At 43.1% G+C, this 23,715-nt stretch overlaps 1 protein-coding gene across 3 annotated transcripts in view; it reads right to left on the bottom strand.

Annotated features, from left to right (window-relative positions):
• Positions 1-11,944: 11,944 nt before the first annotated feature.
• The window catches only part of LOC134021251 (metabotropic glutamate receptor 8-like), a 91,118-nt gene continuing 79,347 nt past the window's right edge, over positions 11,945-23,715 (bottom strand). For all 3 annotated transcript variants that reach the window (XM_062461886.1, XM_062461884.1, XM_062461887.1), the window contains exons 8-11: positions 22,816-22,952; positions 21,682-22,617; positions 13,270-13,516; positions 11,945-12,534 (exon numbers count right to left, since the gene is read on the bottom strand). In XM_062461886.1, coding sequence (XP_062317870.1) covers positions 12,485-12,534; positions 13,270-13,516; positions 21,682-22,617; positions 22,816-22,952 — 1,370 coding nt within the window. In that variant the 3' untranslated portion in view covers positions 11,945-12,484. The remainder of the gene's footprint in view (positions 12,535-13,269; positions 13,517-21,681; positions 22,618-22,815; positions 22,953-23,715) is intronic.

The following is a 23,715-nucleotide window of genomic DNA, read 5'->3' as shown; positions in this document are numbered from 1 at the left end:
TGGTCAGAAAAGTAATTTCCAAAGCAACTGCAGGGAATTGAAGGACGATCCATGAGTACACCTGCTTATTTGTATCCCTCAACCAGGTTAGCTGGAAATCACATAATCGCTTTTAATCATGTACTACTTACTCCTTCTCATAGATTTTCTTCCATTAACCATACTTTAGTGTCAATAGAACACTACTTTGCTATTGCATAATAATCTCAAGAGACGCCCAAACAATTCCAGTCAGTATGTAAGAGGTTTAAAGCCACAGCATCACTTCTCAGAGAACCTTGTTTATTACCCCAATTATGTCCCATTCATACTTATATATTTACTGTACAATACATGTTTGTGTGTATATGTTTATGTGTTTTCAAGTTCATGTTTGATCTAATTTCAATATTAATGGTTACATAGGGGGTCTTCTGAAGGACAATATTTTTTGAGTTGATGCACGACTTTCTTGACCATAGTGCATTAATTACTTTACATTCCTTAACTAAAAATCTTTAAAGCTTGAGTCACAGCCAAGTCTTTGCAACTGTATAACAGATGGCCATACATGTTTCTACCATACCCAGAGACTGCAACATGCACAGGACAATTTTAAAGAAAGAGTGACCAGTAGAACAACAATAGAATTCACTGTCATTGACATTCAAGTGGCACTTTGGGTAAATCATTTAAGCTTTAGTGATTATGCTTGTTCTTGTGCTTTTGCAATGCAGTGAGACAAGAAGCAGCTGGTAATTATTCCATTAGAATTGCAACAATATGTTGACAAAGGCTAACATATTGTAAATATTGTTAGCATTTAACCCCAAAGACGCCAAGGAACACACATGAACAAGCAGGGGCCCTTTCCATTCACAATTATAAGAAAAACTGGAAAGGTTGTACACACATACTCTATCGCATTCACACACATGCATAATATGCTTTCTATCTCACATGCACCAGCTCATTAATATGATTGCTTATTGGGAGTCAGGTGGCTGAGTGGTGAGGGGATCAGGCTAGTAATCCGAAAGTTGCCAGTTCGATTCCCGGTCATGCCAACTGACGCTGTGTCCTTGGGCAAGACACTTCACCCTACTTGCCTCGGGGGAATGTCCCTGTACTTACTGTAAGTCGCTCTGGATAAGAGCGTCTGCTAAATGTAAATGTTATTGGAGGCTGGAAGTGTTTAGACACACAAAATGAGACCTTTTTAAAATTTTGCAGATTTTTTTTCTGTCTGTTATACTGTAGGTGTATTTAGATACACTTGCAGATACATTAGATACTGATACATTAGCTACATTAGATACTGTATAGTGTATTCTGAAATATTTTGCTGTTCTGTACCTGAAGGGTGTACTGTTCATACCTTTGTCATGTCCCTCTCTGTATGAGACACAAATAACGTTCATGACTTCTCTGTGAAGTTTGGGGATGAAATGAGACAAAAGGACAAATTCTCAAATCAATAGGGTAAACCATGTTTCTCTTATAAAACTACCATGTCAAAAAACCAAGTCAGTGAAGTAGCTAGATGCATCCAAAAGCCAATTTCAATCTGAAGTGACCGAGGTCTATTCCTGACATGGACAAATCTACTCTACGGCAGGTTAGTCTAATCCTGAATTAAGCGTTAAAAAGCTCTGACAGAAATCAATTGCCATTGCCAACCGCCTTTAACTGAAATTGATTTATGGCCTCATTGATTTTAATATGTTTTCCAAGTAAAAAGCCAGACTAATTTAAGAAGCTGTATTAGTGAAAGGGACAGAGTAATACTTCTCCAAGCCTAATGCCTCTGTGTCCTTGTCTTGAGAGACCCTTAAAATAAGAGGGGGGTTTTGAGAGTGTTTTCAAAATAAAAGTTTCCGAAGTCAGTGTCGCTTTGGATCTTTCATTATCAGACAGCAAGAAGAAAAAAAAGAATCAATCATTAAATGTTAAAACCAAAAATAGAGCAAAAAGGTTGTTGTTCACTCATCTGATAATTATCAAAGCATTTACCATGCATGGTCCAAGTGTCATGTTATATAGGTCAAAAATATACAGAATATTATTTAATGTGTTTTTTCATGGGTGGAAAAACACATTTGATGTCACCTCTAGACATCAAATGCTGTAAATGTCACAGAGTGGTGTGTAATTATTTTGACAATGAGTTGAATTTTAAACCACTGTGGACTATTCCACCAAGGAAATGATTGATGTTTCACTTGAAGCAGCAATATTAGCTTTTTTATTTGACTATTACTCTTAAAATAGGTTTTGATGTCTATTTGAGCTGGCAATTTAAAGCACAGAAGATTGTCTTTATAAGTGAAGTGACATTCTGTTTGAGAGTCACATTACTTTTGATTGCTTTCAGTTGAATTGAGGGAGGCAGTATAGTGTTCTTAATGGTGCACACTTACTCCAAGTGTTTCATGTCAAGATCAACAGAATTAAGAAGAAATAACACGTACGAGAAGTGCTACTATAGTCCATATATATATATTGATATGACCAAAGTCATTATTTAAGTGTATAACAAAATTACAGTAATTAAGCTTTAAGGACAAGATAAAGTACTAGAACAGAATAGAAGCAGGCTAGGTAAGGATAAAGAAAGGTCAATTTACACAGAACATTGCATTTCTTTATCTGGGTATTGATACTTCCACTCTCTTATCATTGGAATTATGTGGTAACCATTGGTAACCACCAGGGTCCCCATGCCAGGATTACATCTGGGTACAGTATGAAATAATTTTCAATCAAATGGGATTGAAACCACCTTTTGTCTGAGAATTTACAAAACTCATTGAAATGCCATTTCTTTGTTAGACAAGGATACAATCAGAGGCATTGTTAAGGTAATTAGCATGGATTCTTCTTTGAACAAGACATCAATCTTTAAATCGATGTAGAGCTACGTTTGTATGATTTCATGGTGTGTTCTGTGTCCCCAATCTCCATTTAGAATGATTCCATGCAACCTGTGTACACTTTAAATCAAATCTGCAGTCTATTACCTAATAATACCAGCTGATATTGAATCTGTGATGACTGATATTTTCATTAAGCCCTTGATCATTCTGGTCAGGGGGGACTCTTCATGTAAACACGTGCAGAGTCAGGTGAGAGCTTAAATAACTGTAGTTTGCTTATTTTCCTTTTCTTTGAAATTGAGTGGTTAACATATGGTAACATATCAATATCTAGTAGCATGAGGTAGTAATATTATATGTGCTATCATAGAAGCAATTATAAAGGCAAACGCTACATTGTTTACATATTTTAGGAGGATCTCTGGATTGAGGAGAAGGTCTAATTGCTATTATAAAATATACATTTCCAATCCTCGGGGGCCCAGAGGGTAAGAGAACTACTTTCTCACAGTCAATTTGAAGCCCTCGAGTGGCTGAATCTCCTTAACCCTCAATTATTATATTGGATTTATGTGATTAGGCGGTGGGGAATCTCTGGCTGGCCACCGTCAGAGCTTGAGCTAGCAGTTCACAACATGAGACCAACAACAGATGGGAGAGTTTGATGAGGAAACGTGTCTGTGCTTGTAATTCTCTTGTGATGCTCTCTGGGTTTTCATCATCTGTGTATTTGCCCTCTCTGTCTGTGATCCTGTCATGACCATGAAGGGACTGTTGTGGCATCATGAATCTTATCTAAGAGAGGGAACACAGTGTGTGTGTGTGTCCCATGATTGCATACATCGGCCACGGTCACCGAGATATCTTACAATGATGTCCAAACATTCCAGGCCTTTTTTTCTTCGCTCATTGTTAATGTGTCAACACTTTAACACATGCTCTTGAAATGCGTTTTATGTAATCACATTCATCATATAATCATAATCATATCACATTGTCCTGCTGACTGCCTCACTGCAGCCTGAGGAGGGGTGGAGGTATGGGTGTGGTATGATTATTGGTGGAGACCCCCCAAAAAAGTAAACCTATGTGCTAATACTACTGTGCCATGCGGCAACATATTGGTGGGGACTTTTCAATGGTCTCTTGACATCGGTAAGGATCCTGTCCTCCCCTAAACCTAAAAAGTAGATAGCCCTACATGTTTACACTGGATACTTCCTCTCCAGGCTGAAGGGATATGGGATCTCCACAGTGTTGTTTGGGCGCAGTAGGCATATCCTGGAGCAGTCTATTCCAGTTTGGACTGGCTCGCTAAAAACCACGATACACAGAAGCTCTGCTTCCTGTAGCTGGAGAGCAGACTTATAAGGGAGGTTATTGCCTACTTGCATATTTCTATTGTGGCATGGAGCCTGCCTCGCTTCCAAAGTAATAATACTCAGAATATGCTTAACACTTCATGCACACTGAGGGCCTAATGAAATAGTCCCACATCGTGTTTGTGACATTGCAAGGATTTCCTGGAGTTTGCATGGAAATGCACATTGACTCAATGGCACCATGCTAAAAGAGTGGAACTTGCCTTGTGTTGCCGAACCTAGCTGCTTTGATGGTGAAAGGCCTTGGCTTATAGTCTAACCATGCTATTCAAACTGCAATGGGTTGTGATCTATTATCAGAACATGCAACGAAAATTTTGTTAACTGGAGGGATGCTTTTTGTTGGATCAACCTCAAACCAAAAGCAAAGATGAGTAGACAAAAACTGTTAAAGATGAGCTTAATCTGGCTGGTGCCCCTCCAATACATCTTGGAAATCCTTTCAGTATTGTCTAAGGAAAATGACTTCTGAAGACAGACGACACACCTCACCATTTACTCACAGCATTCAGTTAAGTAAAAAAAGAACATCTTAGATGACAGAGGGAGACAACTGATTAGTAATCACGGAACTCTAAGCTCATCCATACGGGAGCATGTCATCTAACATGACACATTGAGGACGTAAAATGTCAGTAAATAAGATGGGAATTACCAAAGTATATGGGAGAAGATACAGAGGAACAACATGAAATGTTATATCCGTGTTATTGACTTTAAGCGAGTAAGCATTTTGCCTTTGGAGCCACACAAATACACACAGCGTGACTACAGTTAATTTGCATGGGCATATTTGATTGTTTGATACCACTGTACTACTTTCATTGTTCATTCCATCTATTCTCTACTACTGTATACCAAGGATGATTCAGAATAACATTTCTAAAATGTTTCAAATACTGAACAGAGCCTGAAAAAACTGTTCTGTTCTTGCAACTGGAAAATCAAACAGTCACACTGTACATTTGTATTATTCAGCGCTGACTTGCAGTGCTCCATATGTTTCTCAGTCTAACTGTCATGCATTGCCTTTCTGGTCAGTAAAATTCAGAGTCCACCTTTGAGATTGAAGCTGTGAAATGTCCTATTCGGAGAGGATGGGAGGGAAGTTCAATTAGAGGGGGATTCATTCCATCTGGCCATGCCAACTTTAAACTTGATTCATGCAGTGGGAGGGATATTAGGTAGCTATGTGTGTGTGTGTTGTGCTGCAGGTGTACACAAGTACCCTCGTCAGTAAATCCTACAGCTGTGGCCTGAACTGCTATTTTAAAATCAAGATTTGTGTTTGAACATTATGTCACTATATATCACAATATCACTATAGGACCAAATATGCATTATTGTATTAATAGGATATAGGGCACTTTTTGATCAGTGACAAATTGAATATGCAGAAAAGAAGAATACACTTCCTAAAGACACGAGTTAAAGACCCTGAACTTTGAACCATTCAACGCTTGCTAATGTCAATTGAATCAAACAACACCCTCATTCAATAATCAAATGATTAAAATCTTTGGGAGGAAAATAACACATCATTCATTTGATTTTCCTGGCAGGAGCCAGCGAGTAGAGATAAGAGGCCTTCTTTTTGAAAGAATGTCACAAGGTTACTGTTCAACACTTATGAAATGACCTTTGAGAATGCTTCTTGGAAGACGTGACAGACAGTCCAAGAAAACTAATTAACTCCAGTCCTTTTATCCTGCATATCTTCCTCATGCTATCTGAGGCAACTCCCTCTATCTCAGTCTCAGACGAAATCAATGAAGACAGGGCAGGTGTTGGGATACAATATAATCTAACCAACTGCATTGTGGGTAAGGTCATCTTAGCCTGTGTACGCCAGGCCCTGCTCTGATTTCACAAGGTTTTGAAATACCTCCCGTGAGGTAGTCTTGGCAGGTTTCAGCAATCTGTATACCGGTATACCAGGAAGACCCCAAACTACCAATCTTGAGTAGAAACTCATTTTTTTTGCAGCAACATAAAACAACAACAATGCCGTATCATATTACATAGCCATTTATGTTCATTATGTGATGGTTCAGAAATCCTCTTGTTGGGTAGACAACATTTCATAGCAGTTCTCCTCTCCACGGCTGGTTAAGACACTCACGTGAGTGTTATTTTTCTCTTCTGTCTCCAGGGCTCCACAGCAGGGCTGAGGGGGGAGTAGTCCATGGCTGGTGAGGATGTTGGGCGCAGCTATAGATGAGCTGCCACCAGAGAATAATTCAGGTCACGGGGATTCAAGGGCGCACTCTTTAGAGCGCAGGTCGCTGGATGAGTACTTCATCGGCCACGCTCTCTGATCATTCTTGTGTTGTTATACATCCGCTGCTGTGGCTGATTTCACGTGGCTGTTTGATAAAGGCAATCGATCTGGGGTTAAATGTTGGGGCTTCTTTAAAAACTCTGAACCGCAGACAAACAAAACAATATCAACAGATAAGCGGTATAAACCCAAAGTGCCATCAAACAAAACACATCTAACACATAAAACCTGACTGTGCTAAAACCTCAGAATGAACAGGTGCAGTCACTGAGAGACAGGAGGCTTTGACTCAACTGAAGCATGTTGAAAGTACAAGTCATACCAAGGTGCAGTAGTGTCGTGCCCATTTCCTGAGGCCACATCTGGGCAGTTGGCTCAGCTCAGATCGGCTCTCTCACTTTTGAACATAAGGTATGTCAGCCACTAAAGTAGTTCCTGGTAATACTGATAACGCTCTACAGTTTGGTAAAACAACGCTGTCACTGTTATCAATTATGCTATAGCTTTATACTTCAGGCAGTGTATTAGTCCTATACTATAATTAAAGGAGAAGAATTTCTCCTTCAGTGGTAGCCAAATGATAGATAAATTACTGGCGAATAACAACTTTAACGCATGACAAGTCTTTGTGGATCATTAATTCAGGCACAGGCTGTCCAGCTTGGGTCATCTTTGCCAAGGCTCCCCCAGGGACTTCCAGACTAATTATAGTCTACCTCTGGAGGGAGCAGGAGGAGGTGGATGCTGGGTGTTTGAAAAAAAATATGTGTAGCCACAACAGTGTGTGTGTGTGTGTGTTCAAATGTGTGTGTCAAACCCATCGTAGCTTGGGTCAGTGGGTGGTCCTAATGGGTGCTTGGTGTGAGAGAGGAGTCCGGAGAGTGGAGATCAAGATCAGTTAGTCAGCTCTGTGTTTGATGACAGGTAGTCAACCCTATTTTCACCCTGAGTATAAAGTTGTCCACCCAGAACCAGTTACTAGGACTGAATAAAAAATCTTATAAATATTTTAATTAATTAATTACAAGTTTTGTTCAAAGCCCTCATGTCATAAATTTATTTTAGACTTCAAAGGAATATTTCGGGATCTTAGAAGTATTGATCCAGTGAATTGGATTAATCATCTTACTGGGGTTGTTGTTCATTAACCCGGACAATTTTGATGTATAAGCAGTTGGGCAGCAATGCTAAGACATTTTTCACAGCTATAAAAGGAATTGTATTCCGTAAAAAAATTAGCCCCAAGAACAAAAATTCGAAGAAAATGAAGGGAATTTTCAGGGAGGCCGACTGTGATGGGGGATGAGAAAGGAGCTGTGGTTTGGATTGTTCTTGCTTAAGCTCATCATCCCAGCCAGACTCATCAACAGCCTCTGACAGTACATAGTGGACGTCCTATAGTGCATGTCACAGCGCTTACATTGTGGCGTGAGCAGACAGCCTGAGGTGGGGCTGTTAGTGCTACACACTGTGTCCCGCGTCCCTGCTTACACCCTGTCCGGCCCACAGCAGACACTTCTCATATGGAAGGTTGGCTGGAACCCACAAAGAAGTCAACATTGCAGCCCTATCTGGGCCACTGTGCACCAAGGGGTCTTTTTATCTGTGGAGCGTGTTGTGTGTGGGTGTGCATCTATGTCAAATCAAGCAGAAAAGGAATGCATGTGTGTACATGTGTGCAACTGTGTGTGTGTGTGCATGCTTAAGTGTAAGTGTGTATGCATAATGAGTGTGTGTGCTTGACTGTGTACTTAGTGGTCGTGGCAAACCAGTTGCACAGTCAGAGCTCAATGAGATGCAACTCTTATGACATATTCTACAGTTACAGTGTAAATCCCATCTCTACTTTTTCCTCGGTTATTGAAATGACAAGCCTTTTATTCATCAAAGGCATCAAACCGGAGGACAATGCCGTGTCATGTCGATCAATGGAATTATAGCTAATAGTCCCATTTGCCTATCAAATGTTTGTAAAGTGATCATTATTCATTACAGCAGATACCCGTAATTGGGCACTTTAGTTGAAGTGTGCTTGGTATGTATTTATACAACAAGGACATGCTCCACTGAACAGTCTCCCTGATAAAAAATGTGAAACAGAGGAAATTATGCCCAGGAAATGTCAAGCGTAATGTGCAAGCAAATGTGACAGTAGACACAGAACTGGTGGTGACGACGTGTGTCAGAGCATAAATAAGCAAGCTGTCACTCCCAGGCAAACGTGTTCTTTCCTTCATTTGGGAAAAGTGTGGGCACAAAACGGAAGACATGACTGTTCACAGACAATAACTGCGGATTTGTATCCAACTGTTCTCATTTCAGAGTTGTCTGCGGCAGTTCTGCATTAGAAGTGAGCCTGGTCGTGTATGAAATGTGTTTAATCAGTCTGCACGCTCTTAATATCTAAAGTAGAAAATGCAGTAAGTCTCAACATTGTCATCGTCATGTGGTTAATTTGGGTGTTTTTGTTCTAATCACAATGTAATGACACGTTGCAAATGGCATTTTGAGCTTAGTCATGCGCCACGGAGCGTTATTTCCCCCAACTCATCTCTGATCTTGGCTACCTTCGCCTGTTCCGATCGTAACCACAGGCGTACAAAACTGAATTGAGCCAAGGAGCAGGGTGAGAGGGAAGACATAGTAGGGTCCACGAGAGTTCAGACTATCTGACCTACATGGCGGCAGACCAATGTTCCTCTCCCGTTAACGAGACGGCGGATGAGGCGTGGGGGGTGTGGCATTAGTCATAGCAATGTCACTCAGGATAATTCCTCAGCATCTTGCCTGAGAGCAGTTCTGAGGTTGTACCTCCACTTAGCTCCATTTTCGACCTATCAGCTAAATTCCACCCCATCAGAGCAATTGCACTGAGCAGAAAATGGGCATGATTGTCTGTTTAACGTGTCCGGGGTCAGTACTGTGTGAGGATGTGGTAGGGTAAGCCAGGGTTACTCATCTGGGAGGCTTTGAATGTCTCGGGAAATATATATTTTTTGTTGTACTATGTTGTACAGACTCTTTGTTTGCTGTCCTTTAATACACTCACACACACACACACACACACACACACACACACACACACACACACACACACGCACGCACGCACACACAGACATACACAGATAAAGACAGAGGACAAACAACACTGAGGCTTTCCAGCTTGTTAACATGTTGTTTGCATTTAGCACTAAGGAGCAGCCATATTAATGGGGCTGTCTGGGGTGTTACTTGTCTAATGGCCACTCTTACCAGTGGATCCTGACTACAATTCTGAGGGAGGTAGCATCGACAGCTGTTCCCCAGGCTGCCCTGTCCTGGCTCCTCAGACACAAAAGAGCCATGCTCTCTCAGGATTGTGACGGGCAACGGGCAAAAATCGATAGCTAGGGCAAAACAAATTGCCAGGGGGTCATAAAAAGAAGAAACTTCGATCGTGTTCAAATCAAAGGGGTTGAGAAGTTGAAAGTGCTTGGTTTAATGATGGCGTGTTGGGGATCGGCGGCCGCACTTTTGGGACGTTTCTGATAGAGGAGCTCATCAACAACAATGTCAATTTGATTCTGATAAGAGATCTCAGAGCTTGGTTGGTTCAACAGAGGTTTATGTGTCACTGTATGTGATTTAACACTAATTAACTGAACGAGAGAGAACTTCACATGTACTTCTGCCATGAATTTGTCCTGCTCACATCAACCATTATGTGTCCGTTGCATCCCATTATGTGATCACATAATACTGTCCCTAGCCAAAACGCTGAACTCAAGAGACTGCACACGTGAATAAAACCGCTCTATACAGTAACATTTCACTTCAACAGGATCTTCCTGAGACGGACATGTTACTTTTCTATGGAAAGAGCAAGTCCAATATAATACCCAGGTCACATTTCAATTAATCTCTACTTTCCCACATATACCTTCACTGGAGAATGGCAGGATGCTTAATTAGGACGTTCCTTCACCAGGTAATTGGCAGAGCGTCCAGTCTATAAGAGTGGATGAAGAAAGTGCTTGGTGGTAGGAACCTGCAGTATGCCTGTCAGAGCCAATTAAGCTTATGGTGCAAGCCTGCCCGGTCTTCCTCAACCATCTCACGACAGATAACGAGGAGGACAGGAGAAATGACAATTCTGCATACTTGAAAGCGTTCTTTTGCTGGATCATCTTGTTCCTGGTCATAACTCGTCTTGGGAGGAGGTTGAGAGTAATACGAAAGGCGATCCCAGTCAATTAATCTTATTCTGACATTTAAGTCCTTTTTTTAGACTTTAGATGTCAGTTACAGACCTTTATCCAACATTTGATTCAGCATTGAGAGTCAGTTATAATTGGATTGCTGTAGTTTGTATTTGTGTGGTCGACATCTTAAATTAAAATTAAGAATTAAAAAAAAAATTTTTTTTTTTTGTTAAATCCCTCAACTGCCTAATTTAGGTTTGACAGGGACAGTAGGTTGTAGATGGATGTGTCACATACATCTTACAAATAAATAAAAGGTACAGCAGAGGATGTCTGGACGGTGAAAAAAATAAATAAAAAATTCCCAAGCTATTTTTCGACGCAGAGACCACACCTGGGAATGTCGTGAAGCCACAAGTCGGTCAAAACTCAAATAAATCTCAAACACCTACAAAATAAGACATTTGATCAATAACACTGAGTAACATGTCCAAGGCCAACTATAAACATGGCTAGAAGACCACATAGGATTGGAGACGGGGTTCCCGCCTAAGAACCCAAACTGAACGATTGCAGCGCTGAAGGGGAGCTGTTTGGTCAAATGCAGTGTTCCAGCCTCTGTCCAGGGAGCGGTCAGTCAATATCAACATGTGTTCATATTTTATCATGCCTGCTGAAATTGTAAAATCAATTAGATACAAGGAGAATTCAAAGGATAAGGTGTGTTTGTAAGTTATGAAAAAGAACGGACAAGCCATTCTGCCAATGGTAAAAGACACTGAGGGGGATTAAGCATGTTTTTCGTTCGTTCTTCCTGGCGACACAGGGTGAAATGAGATCATCAACCAGGGAAATAAACAAGGAATGCTTGAGGGCTTCATCACTCAAACTCGGTACCTGTCCTTTTCCTCACAAGAAAAATGGCGAAATATTCATTACATGCTTGAGGAGTTTTCACTTGCAGTTTTTTATTGATTCATCCCTGCCTGTTCCATCGACCATATTGATCTTCTTGGCTGGTTCACATTCTGTCGAGGGACATGTTGTGCAGTCCTACAGTGTGTGTTGAGTGGAGAGCTACGCCCTACGATTACAACATGTTCATTTAAAATGATGCTCACCAAATTAGGTGGTTGAGGGGAAAAAAAACCCTTAATCAAGTACCATCTCAACTGTATCATTGTGTATTTGTATTACCATCCAGTTTCTATATTATTTCTTCTAAAATGCACTTTCACCAAGCTAAACATTTGCAAAACATTCCTTTATTATAAATAAAGTATTTGTATAAAAATTGGCATGCTTAAACCATGGCATTTACAGATTTCACAACTCAAGGCTACCATTCAGATAGCCAACACAGAGACATACTCATCTCATAATGCAAGTCGGACAGACGACATGAGACAAGAATTTGAAAATCTTCACAACCACAAATTACGTACTGTACGATAAGAATAACAACTAACATGGTTGATCCCAACAATGTATTTTTAGATTCTCTTTTAACTTATGTCGTTTTTTTGTGTGTTTACCATCGCCTTTTTTGTTTGGTCTCTAGATGGATTTTGGCGTTTTGTTTTTGTTTTGAAACTGGCCACAAAGTCCACGCCTGTATACATGACAACACAGACAGTTATATTTTCTGTCTTAACGCCTTCTCAGTTGTTTGTTTGACACTGAGCAAGATTAATGTCTCATGCTTGTTGGAAGTCCTGGTCGGCTCCGAGTGAGGCATATCCAAGTCTGCATGTGAATGCCTGCGGCCTTTGGGAGCATCCCTTTTCAAATGGCATGATTTGTGTAGCTGACATATGTAGTTTTGGTCGTCGGCACTGAAAAAATAAACACAAATTACAAAGAGTGTAAGTTTGCCTTGTTGATTCCTATGGAATATTAATTACATGCATACAGCAGCAAGCGTGAATTTGGACTCAACATAACTGTATGTTGATATGAGAGTAATGTTGACACAAAGACCAAACAGTAATTTGGAATAAAACAGATTAGAATCTTTGTGGGATCAGGCCTCTACGAGATAATAAATCAATTTCAAAGAACAAACAAGTAACTTTTGCCTCTTGCAAATTCTCAAACTTCTACTGACTTCTCTAACTTAAGCTGAAGAAACATCTTTGATGTTTAAACCTGAGTGATAAGAACTTTAGCTCTATCAGTTCCATCCTCAGGTGATTTTCTAACAAACTTCGATGCCATTTTTTGGTCTAAGGTCTATTTTAAGGGTGTTATGGTCTTTGAAGACCATAACACCCTTAAACCCTAAAGCAACTTGAATTCACCCTAAAGCATCTTGAGACTTAAAAGACTGATTATGCGAATACGACACGCGTGCAGCAATGTTACCATTATGATTACCTAAGACTTTGGCGAAATCTGGAGGACAAAAAATTGAAACTCGTGGGGGGGATGTTGATGTATGTTGGGTATAAAGTCTGCTCCACTTGAGCATGAAGCACGCGGAATATCTCAAAAAACACCATACATTCCCCTAGGCAAACGTCTGCAGAGTAAACAGCTCAATGAAACCCAAACACGAGACCCAGGCTTACGATTGGCCTCCATGCCCTCGCAGAGCTCCGTCTTCACCTCGCCGTTGGGTCGCTCGGCAGCCAGCTGGGACAGCTTGCTGGTCATGGTGGCGGCGGTGACGATGGCCTTGAAGCTGCGCTTGCGCTTGGGCACGTTCTGCTCCGGGTGAAAGATGATGATGTAGACCTTGGGCATGTAGAGCATGCCCAGAGACACGGAGGCGCTCAGGCTGAGGGACACGGTCAGGGTGGCGGTCTGGATGTACATCTGGAGGGAGGGAGGGGAGGGAGGGGGGGGGGCAGCATTGGGTGGAGGTGGGAGAGGGATGGCGAAGAAAACAGGGGGGTTTGTGTGGAGGGCGGGGGGGGGGGGCAGGGAGGGAGGGAGAGAGAAAGGGAGGTATGGATGGAGAGGCAGGGAGGAGAAAGAGGGAGAGGGATGGAGAGGTAGCAAGGAGGAGAGTAGGAGAGGGAAACAGGGAGAGAGAGGGACATCAGTCATTTGGTCCCGTCTGCTTCAAAGTGAGTAGCCCAAGAGGAGGTTTGTGAGCAGCTTGTGTCAATCATGCACTGTGAATACAGTTTCAAGTTGCACAGGTCAAAGGTCACTGGGCGTACCGTGCTGACAAGCAATAGGGGAGTTTTACTTTTGTATCAAACCATTAGCCAGGTAACCATGCTCGTCTGCAAGCTCATGTATTTGCTCTGGCAGGATTGATTGGTCTGACCACATTCCCATTCCAACAGATTTCCCTCTGCCATAAAAAAGTGCTGGGCCCATCACAATGAATTCAAATGGGGCAGGTTTGATAGGGACACTAAAGTGGAGCATCATTGAGGCATTGGATCTATCAAATTCTATCCAATTGAGTCCTAAGGCATTTTGGGCCTGCGTCCGTTGTTAACTCCCACTGGATGTCAAAAATGGAAGGGTTCCAGACTAATACGCATGGCGTTGCCTGGCTATCAGACCATACCTCCTAATCTCAACCAATGTATCTGAATCAAAAAATGTTTGGGGATGCAAGTAAATTACATCTTGGGAACCTCGGATGGGTAAACTTTCCTTTGAGAAACATTGTCCGGCTGTCTAAAGAAATGCTGCGTCAAATCTACCCAGTGTCCTCTTCTGCTCCCTGCTTGGTTGGTTTCAAGTTATGTTTAACAGTTACTTTACAAATCCACCGCAAACCCACAGGGAGCTTTCCAACCAAAACAACTGAACCATGTACAGTACAAAAGCAAATTATGTTTACCAAAAGCACAAACACACGCACAAACACAAACACTTTGCCTATCCTCCACATCCTTCCACACACACCGAGACATGAGCTGCTGTTTCCTTTCCTCCACTTTGCCATTTTGCAGTTACGCTGATGCCTGTCAAAAAGCACTGATGCAAACACACCTGCGCGCACACGCCTCAGCCGCGCCGCGAGACCACCTGAGTAGTCATGGCAACCGCCTCAGAAACCCGGGAGCAGGACTAATAGCGCTCTCATTGAGTGGTAAACTGACAGCAGGGGATCCTCAGAGGGGGGCCGCTGAAGCATGTCTCTGCAGTTTTGGCGGCGAGGAGTGAGGAGGAGGAACTCGCAACAGATGGCAACTCTCCCTGGGATCCAAACATCGCTACAGCAGCGATTCCATCGCACATCAAAGGTATTGTTAGAAAAACACATTGTGGACACTGGAGCATAAAGCCATTTGTAGGGCTCTGAGTAACGACTTGGGGAGTGATTTATAATGCAACGAGCAAACGTTGTTACGGCCCCACTTACATCGCACGTTTCAAGGTCGGACAGGCAGTTTCGTAAACATCACATCTGGAGATGGATTACAAGGGAGACAGAGTAGAAAACAATTGCTTAGAATAGCCTCGGTGTTCAGTGGGAGAGCATTTGGGGGAGAGCATTTGACTGCAGATCAAGAGCAGTCCAAACACCCCTTCTAAGTCGTTCTGGACAAAAGTGTCTGTTAAATAGATAGACTGCATCAAATTATATTAATAAAAAAAATCAAACATAGCCACCGACATACCTATGTTGTTATTGTTTTAAACCTCCTACAAAAAACCCCCACTGGAAATCTTCTGGCACAGCTAGTTGATGATTTTTTTATATCCTTCTGACTGTGATTCTCCTAGTATTTTCAGTCTCCAGCAGAGGCAACATGTGGCTGTTGGCGTGTAGCCCCTAGTTTAAACCAGTTCAGCATGCTCCTTAGATCTATATTAAGAGTGATCAAGTGGAGCTTTAGAAGGCAACAGGACCGACGACTGATATCGCCCTCGCATTTGGGTCACAGAGAAATCTGGGGCGCGAAATTCACTGACATTTACAGTATGCCAGAACATGGCAAAATATAGCGACAATGTCGGAGAATGACTAATAAACGTACACCCTATAGTAGCCTGATGCATAATGCAGCTGAGATTGTATATTAGGGCAAGAGGAGAGGAGCCCTGAGGAGACAAATCGGACCAAGGTGTCAGGAAACTAGGGCTGGATGGTGTCATATATTGACTTTGCCCCCTGTAGCCTATTGTAGGTTTAGAATGCTACCTTATACCTGAATCCTTTTATCCTATATTCTCACCTGTTCTTGAAGGACAGAATGATTGAGATTTTTTCTAATTTTCCACTTTTGCTCCACCAAAGTTCACTTGCTGAGAAACCTGTGTGTATATAATTGCAACCACTTATGTGAATGAACACAATATTCATTCTGTGGTTGCAGAAAGGGTAATTATCCTTGCAATTATATTGTAAGGGTTTGCAGTAGGATGGATGTTTATGTACAATGTGAATAAAGGCCTCAATTTCGTATGTGTACGTATGTACACGAAAGCTATCTTCATGTCAACATTAATGTTAAAAACCTATGTCCACTAGAAGGCAGGTCAGCGACAAAATATTTTGTGGTTAAATACGTTGACAACTACTTCTGATTTTGTACAACAGCAATAACCATGGCGACATAGGAGGAGGTATTGATAATTGTGACAAGGGGGCCTTGTCAGCCATGGGCCTGGCAGCCCGTTGGCCCTCCTTTACTCCTGGGCTGGGAAAGAGAGCCTCAACGAGGCACACCTGTTGCTCATCTACCCCACTCCTGGAGAGTACAAGACGGGACAAAAAGGGGTGATATGGTGGTGGATGTGGACATGTTTTATGCTACACAGACTCGCCGTAAGGAGAGAAGAACCCTAACGATTGAGCCAGGAGGGCCAGAGGCTAAGAGACTTGAAGACCGAAGAAACACTCAACATAGATTTGTCAGTTTCCTTAGTACTGTTTTTGTTTTACACCAAAAGGTGCTATTAAAAACCTTCGGCTTACCTTCTCTCTCGCGAGTCTGTCTCAGTGCTTCATATAATGTATGTCTTTATGTCCAGTCGCGAGCCAGCTCACATATTTGCTCTTTCAAATTCACCGTCATTGTGCAGGCTACTACTACTTCTGCAGTGTGTCAGACGGTCTTTGAACAGGGTTTGACGGGCAGATGGAAAACAAGTTCGACTTTTTCAGGTCAGATACTGTCTGTCATTTTGACTCGTTAAGCCTCCTTTTAAACTTCAAAGACTATTTGTTCACGATATCTCAGTCCAGTATTGCAGCACTCAAACTACTACAGCTGACCTTATCTTCATAAGGGTTTGATAGACTTCAACTGAGCAAGTCTTTGATATTTGTATACGTTGACAAATATGATGCGTTCCTTTTCCCCCTTACATTTATTTCACAGCTATTTTCCAAATCTATCAAAGTGGACGATTAGCCTCGCTCGGCTGCGTGGCTTTCATTCACCTTCGACATGAAGAAAGTCGATATGAACCGCAATTTTATTACTACCATCCATAGCTATCATTTAAGCTCCGTTCCTATTTTCTCTGTGTACCCGTGGGTCACAGGATGGGCAACATATTGTTCGTCTGCAGAGGGAAGGATCAGCCACGGGTATGGGCGTTCAATCGAAACTTTACCTTCAGCTCTCACTACTCTCAGAAGTTCAAGTACCAGCCCCAAAAAACAAGCTCAAACACCCTCGCACGCCAAACATACCTACCAAACAGTGCAGCCTGGAAAGCTGTGCAATGAGGCTGTATCGGACTTCAAAGACAAGAACAACAAGGAAGAGGACATCAGCTTCCTGCCATCGGTAATCACACCACCTCTTGTCCACGTAATAAGGCAATCAGTGGTGAAGAGGTGCTTTGCAACAGAGAACCGCTGACAATGGCACAGCAATAACTGCCCTGATTATTCCTGACAGTTTGCTGCGCATCAGCCTACCTAGGCTGTTCGGGATGTTGACGGATCTCCCAGAGGAGTATATTCAGTACTAGCAGTTTAGGAGATTAGTCATGTTCTCTGGGGAAAACCCTGAATGGGCCGATCCTACCAGTAAATAAGGGAGCTGAAGTTAGCTGGAAGTGGAGCTGATGGTTATGGAGACATCCACCCTGGAGAAACAGGTCACTGCTCAAACATATTCTCGATAATACATAATGACTGTATGTGATAACTGTATTCTAATTCTCTTCGCCATTACGCTCTTGCTTTGAATCCAGGCCTGACAATCAGTGATAGAGTTGGGCTTCAGTTAAACCACTGAAGGCAATAGCCAGCTTGGGAGGCTTAAATGCAGACTAAACAAGACAAGTCTAACTGGACTGAGTCACACAGAGCAAACTGGACATCGGGTATTTTGGGTCGTACCATGTGTTAACAGCCATTACAACAAGGCTGAAAAGGGTTGCACGGATGGAAAACAGAGAAGTGGAAGTACTGTGTGACGTATGTGAGTAGACGAGTATGGCAAATATTTGAATGAATACTCCTAACTCTATTGGTGGGGCCAAAGTTTTTCAAAACAAAAGTCAGTTTTTGGGAAAACCTTTCATCAGGTGATTTTGACCAGCCTTCTGGACATGGGTATTTGAGTTTAATTTTTCAGGAGGACAGGATTGTTGATGTGTGTTGTTTGCAGGTCTTTACCAAATGATGCCTGCTGTGGGGATCTTTCATGGGGCGTTAGAGAGCAGAGTAATTCTGCAAAGATTAATACGGGGCTGCAGACCGTTTGAGAATTTGACAGCTATTCTGTCTTGTGGCAAAACAATCTGCTATCGGTCCACTGGTAAATGGTGAGTTTGACACATTGGGTTTGCAGCAACAGCTTGGACTAGCGGATGGTAGGCCTAATTCAAGCTGTGTGTGTGTGTGTGCGTTTGTGTGTATAAATATGTATGTGTGTGTATGTGTGTGTATGTAAATATGTATGTGTTAGTCATTTGGGAGAGTGAGAATTGAACAGTGTACAATTCCAGCCATTCATTGATTTTTCTGAGCTGCGGTTATATTCATTGCGTCGTACTATTAGCATATGTTTGGATTGGGATGGAATTGGAGCATCCATTTCTTAAGTAGGGTGACGGAAAAGTCAATAGCTTTGACCATAGCTGTGTTTCTCATTCGAGAGCCAAGCAGACACAACATATTTTCAATGAATAATAAACAAGCCCTTGGCGTTAGTCATGTTTCTCACCGCAGTCGCGGCAAACTGTTATTGTTCACAGGTGGCTAAAAGATGACTACATAATTCCCTCTCACGAGAGACTTATCCATATGACGTGTTGGCTCAATAGGACGGAATAGCCCCAGCCCCATGGAATCGGACATGTGCCGCACAGCAAGAAAACATCTGCACTTTCAGGCCTATTACCTGCTTGTGATCACATTCCAAGTAAGATTTGTTCTTTTGGGGGGAGTTGAACTTTCCATGACGACCCGCCGGGCTTCTGGAGATCTACCTGGTTCCCACACCAGACGTGCAATGTGGACTGCATACATTAGCAATTCAAATAGCCTAGGTTAGCCATCTGTGTACAATTAGAGCTGGACTAAGATCCGGCCACTGTGCGAGCTGGGCTGGCCCTCAATGCTGTTGTTGACAACGTCTTTGTTGTTGTGTTCAAGGTTAAGCATGCAATAGAAAACAACCCTCCACACATTTGCATACAATAGTAACATAACATACTGTATAGTGGATACTAAGAAAATAAAAAGTCCCTCAAACTCCTATAATTACTTACACAAAAATGTTCTTCCCAGTGGCAATTAATTAGGTCTGTATGACAAAACAATGTTTGTTAATGTTAATTTCCTACTGAAAACAATTGAAGATATAATATGAAATGTATATACTGTAGGGAACCCATGTGAGTTGTTTGAAAGACTGCAGAGTAGCAGATACTTCAAAATACCTGAGACACAAGAAGCTAAAACTAATGAGCTAGAAACACCAGCTGGCGTAAACCTTGCTTTAACCTAACTGTGTTTTACAAGTGAGAGATCTATCGAGCACTCATTTTGTTTATTTATTCTGTGCTCCACTGTGGGTAGTCTATAATTAGCTTAGCATTGCACTCTATCGGGATTCAAAACAGGCAGCTTGTGGTTAGCATGGTGTCCAAAAAAAAATCTCATACGAACTGATTAGTCATGCATTGCTTGATAGGACCCCCCGTACAAGGGCAATTATGGTTGACAACAACTGTGACCTTGGAGACAACATAAATCCTAATAATACCAACTACAAAGTCTCTGAAAGGGGCTAGACGCAAGCTCTGGGGTCAACATGAAAAGCATGAAGTGTGAAGTACTTGTGGAGAGAGGTGAAACCCTTCTGAGTTTACCAGCTTGTTGTCTGTCTACAAAACAGACAGGAAAGGAGGGAAAATGTGAGATATTGTAAAGCGTTCTTTTCTCTTCTAACAGGCCTTTCTAACTTCATCTTAAAATATTTAAACAGACGCTCAAAGTCAACTTTCACCTTTTTCCATATATTGCAGACCTACTGTATATGGATGTAAGCTCACATAAGAAGTCCGATTCATATGTGCACTGGACATGTATCCAGCAATCCATAGGTATTGCCTGCTTAATAAATGCAGTACACAGTTTTGGACCACTGTTTCTCAACATTCTAAAGTATTTCAGCTAAGTGACAGCAGATAGTCCCGCTCAGCCACCTGGGAGTCAGGTGGCTGAGCGGTTAGGGAAGCGGGCTAGTAATCAGAAGGTTGCCAGTTCGATTCCCGGCCGTGTCAAATGACGTTGTGTCCTTGGGCAAGGCACTTCACCCTACTTGCCTCGGGGGGAATGTCCCTGTACTTACTGTAAGTCGCTCTGGATAAGAGCGTCTGCTAAAATGACTACATGTAAATACAGATATTGTGTTAATGAGAGCTTCTACATCCGTCTACATCCTCAGCTCATCAATTTAATGGACTCACAAATACAGAGGGATCTTCAATTGCAGGCCTCCCTGCAAGAATTTGGCAACCATCTATCTTTTAAAATCTTGTGTAACGTTGAACATACCATTGAATGCATCCATGGCAATATGCAGTGCTTAATTGTCTGAGGAGTCAGGTGGCTGAGCGGTTAGGGAGTCTTGCTCGTAATCTGAAGGTTACTGGTTCGATTCCCGGCTGTGCAAAATGACGTTGTGTCCTTGGGCAAGGCACTTCACCCTACTTGCCTCGGGGGGAATGTCCCTGTACTTACTGGAAGTCGCTCTGGATAAGAGCGTCTGCTAAATGACTAAATGTAAATGTAATTGTGAAATGTCAGAATGTTGTACTAGTGTTTGAGTTGGCACATCAGCACACACACACACACACACACACATACATACTCCAAGACAGTGAAGCCCATTATAAAAGAACATGCCAGAGAATCCAACCACCTTCCTCTTTTCTCTTCCTCAGAGACCCCAAAAAATACAACAGAACTGAAATCCAAAGGTGACATAAATCCCATTAAGAGTCCCACTACACCTCACATGAAAAACAGTTGACGGGATCTTTTTCTCAAAATCCCTGTTCAGACTCAAATTAGCAAACCACCTCACGGTAGTGTGATTATGTGTCTGTGTGCTAATCTCACACCTGCACCACAATCATTTCGCGAACCTGACTAGCAGTTATGCTGTCACATCAGAGAACAAGCCAGACCTGAGTTGAGGTAGGCCATTCATTACAAGCCACTGCTTACAAGACCGTATTTTAAAGAAATATTTCTTTGGCATTTTTCATGCTTTATTGGACAGTTTTTAAGTGACTTGTGACAGGAAAGGCAGGGAGAGGAAGAAAACATGCAGCAAAGGGCCATGGCCGAATTGAAATCCAGGCTGCTGCGGTAAGGCCTGGTATGTGCACTTATCCGGTTAGCTACCATGGCGCCCCCTAGACTGTATTGAAAAACCTTTGTGTATGGCGCAGCAAATATAGCGAGCCTCCTCAAGCCTCTTGCGAAACGAAGGATGTTAGAAACCGCCACTTCGATAAACGAGAAACATCCACCTCAATTGCAAGTAAGCCTCGGTATTGCTTTAACACGGACACAAACAAACAAGGTCACTCACCCTCTCCGCTGATTGTGCCGTCCCGAAGAAGATCGGTATAAAAGCTAACCAAATGATACAGGTCGTATACATAGTAAATCCAATGGGCTTGGCCTCGTTGAAGGTCTCTGGCACGCCCCGGGTCTTGATGGCGTAAACAGTACACGTGACCATCAGCAGGATGGAGTAGCCCAGCGAGCAGATGAGCGACAGGTCCGAGATGTCGCACTTGAGCACGCCGCGCGCCACCGCCGGGTCCTGCGTCCGCTGCTCGCCGTAGTCCACCACCGTGTGGGGCGGGTCGGCCGCGAACCACACGAACACGCCCAGCAGCTGCGCGGAGATGAGCGAGAAGGTGATGACGAGCTGCGACGCCGGCGAGATGAAGCGCGGCGCCGTCACCGCCTTCTTCCCCTGCTCGAAGATGCGGTGGATGCGGTTGGTCTTGGTGAGCAGCGCCGCGTAGCTGAAGCACATGCCCAGCCCCAGGAAGATCCGGCGGAAGGAGCACACGGCCACGTCGGGCGCGGCGATCATGGGGAAGGTGATGGCGTAGCACAGGAAGATGCCCGTCAGCAGCACGTAGCTCATCTCGCGGCCCGAGGCGCGGACGATGGGCGTGTCATGGTAGCGGACGAAGGTGACGATGGTGAAGGTGGTGGCGAGGATGCCCAGGACGGAGATGAACACGGGCACCACGGCCCAGGGCGAGTGCCACTCCAGCTTGATGATGGGGATGGGCTGGCAGCCCGTGCGGTTCTGGTCGGGGCGCCGCTCGTACGGGCACAGCTCGCAGAGGAACTCGCTGGCCTGGAAGTGGTAGCCCTCGCAGCGCTCGCAGTGCCAGCAGCACGGCACGCCCTTCACCACCTTCTTCCTCTCGCCCGTCCGACACGGCAGGCTGCACACGGAGGCGGGCACGGACGGGTCGCCGCTCGTCCATTGCATGGTCTCCAGCTGGGAGGAGAGAGAGGACAGGGAGGGGGAGGGGGGAGGGGAGGGAAATTATTATGGAAATGATGACCCTGACATGATCCTAATCTTCAATCTTGAATGACCAGATTTCATCATGCATCATAACGTAATTGTATATTTTCTTCACCTTCATTTAATCAAGGTGAAAAACAAAGCTAGAAGTTGGTGGGTTGTGCTCACGTTTAGATGAAGCTGATCTGTCCAGTGACCTATGACCTTGTACTCTGCCGTCGACCTGTTCATTTGGTACTGGAAAATGTCGTAGCGTCCCGGAGCATCCCCATTCTCGTTGAATACCACAGGGGTGCTAGCACTTCCTGTAAGGACAGGAAATCGGAGAAAAACTACAATGATAAGTAAAAAGCAAACATAAAGCAGACAGTTTGACATATGTTGTACCTCCACGGAGAGGATGGACTGTATTGTTTTTGGTTATTCATTTTCATTTCCCTGGCATGTATATTACGTCGTTCTGGGACTTTGCCACAGATACAGACAAAACGTCCCTCAGACTGAGTAAAAGACCTCTCATCAGTTTCCACGAGAAGCTCCCAAATGATCTCTCACACAGTGTCCGTAAAAATACTTACCTTAATCCAGTGTGAAAGGAGGAGGGCATGGTATATAAACGAGATATATGTCAAAATGTATATCTCAGGAGAAATTGGAGCAAAATCAATACATGCCGAGGCCTTGAATATAAGATAAAGAGATGTGAGTCACCTCTCAAAACACCACCCACAGCCGTTTCTCTTTCTGTGTCCTTCGTTGATAAATTGATCCGTTCAAACACTTTGCCCCTGTCTTAGCGCCTATGAAACCCCTCCCTTTGGTTCGCAATGAGACTAAGAGCTGCAAATTAAACGTGAAGAATAGTTCCAACTGCAGGGCCTTACACGCCACCACATCTATCTGACTTTCACAGCTGCACTCTGGGGTCTTAATTAGACAGACAAGGAAGTTTGGCGCTCTGCAGTGACTTGTATTTCATGTTGGCACTGTAGCCATTTTGTTTTCACAAACACAGTTCCTACAGTCATTTGTGAACTTTAAAAACATGTCCATTATTAAAGTTGCACT

Source organism: Osmerus eperlanus, chromosome 5 (assembly GCF_963692335.1).
Source record: "Osmerus eperlanus chromosome 5, fOsmEpe2.1, whole genome shotgun sequence".
In the NCBI taxonomy this organism is placed as follows: Eukaryota; Metazoa; Chordata; class Actinopteri; order Osmeriformes; family Osmeridae; genus Osmerus; species Osmerus eperlanus.
This window is presented reverse-complemented; position numbering and strand designations above follow the sequence as displayed.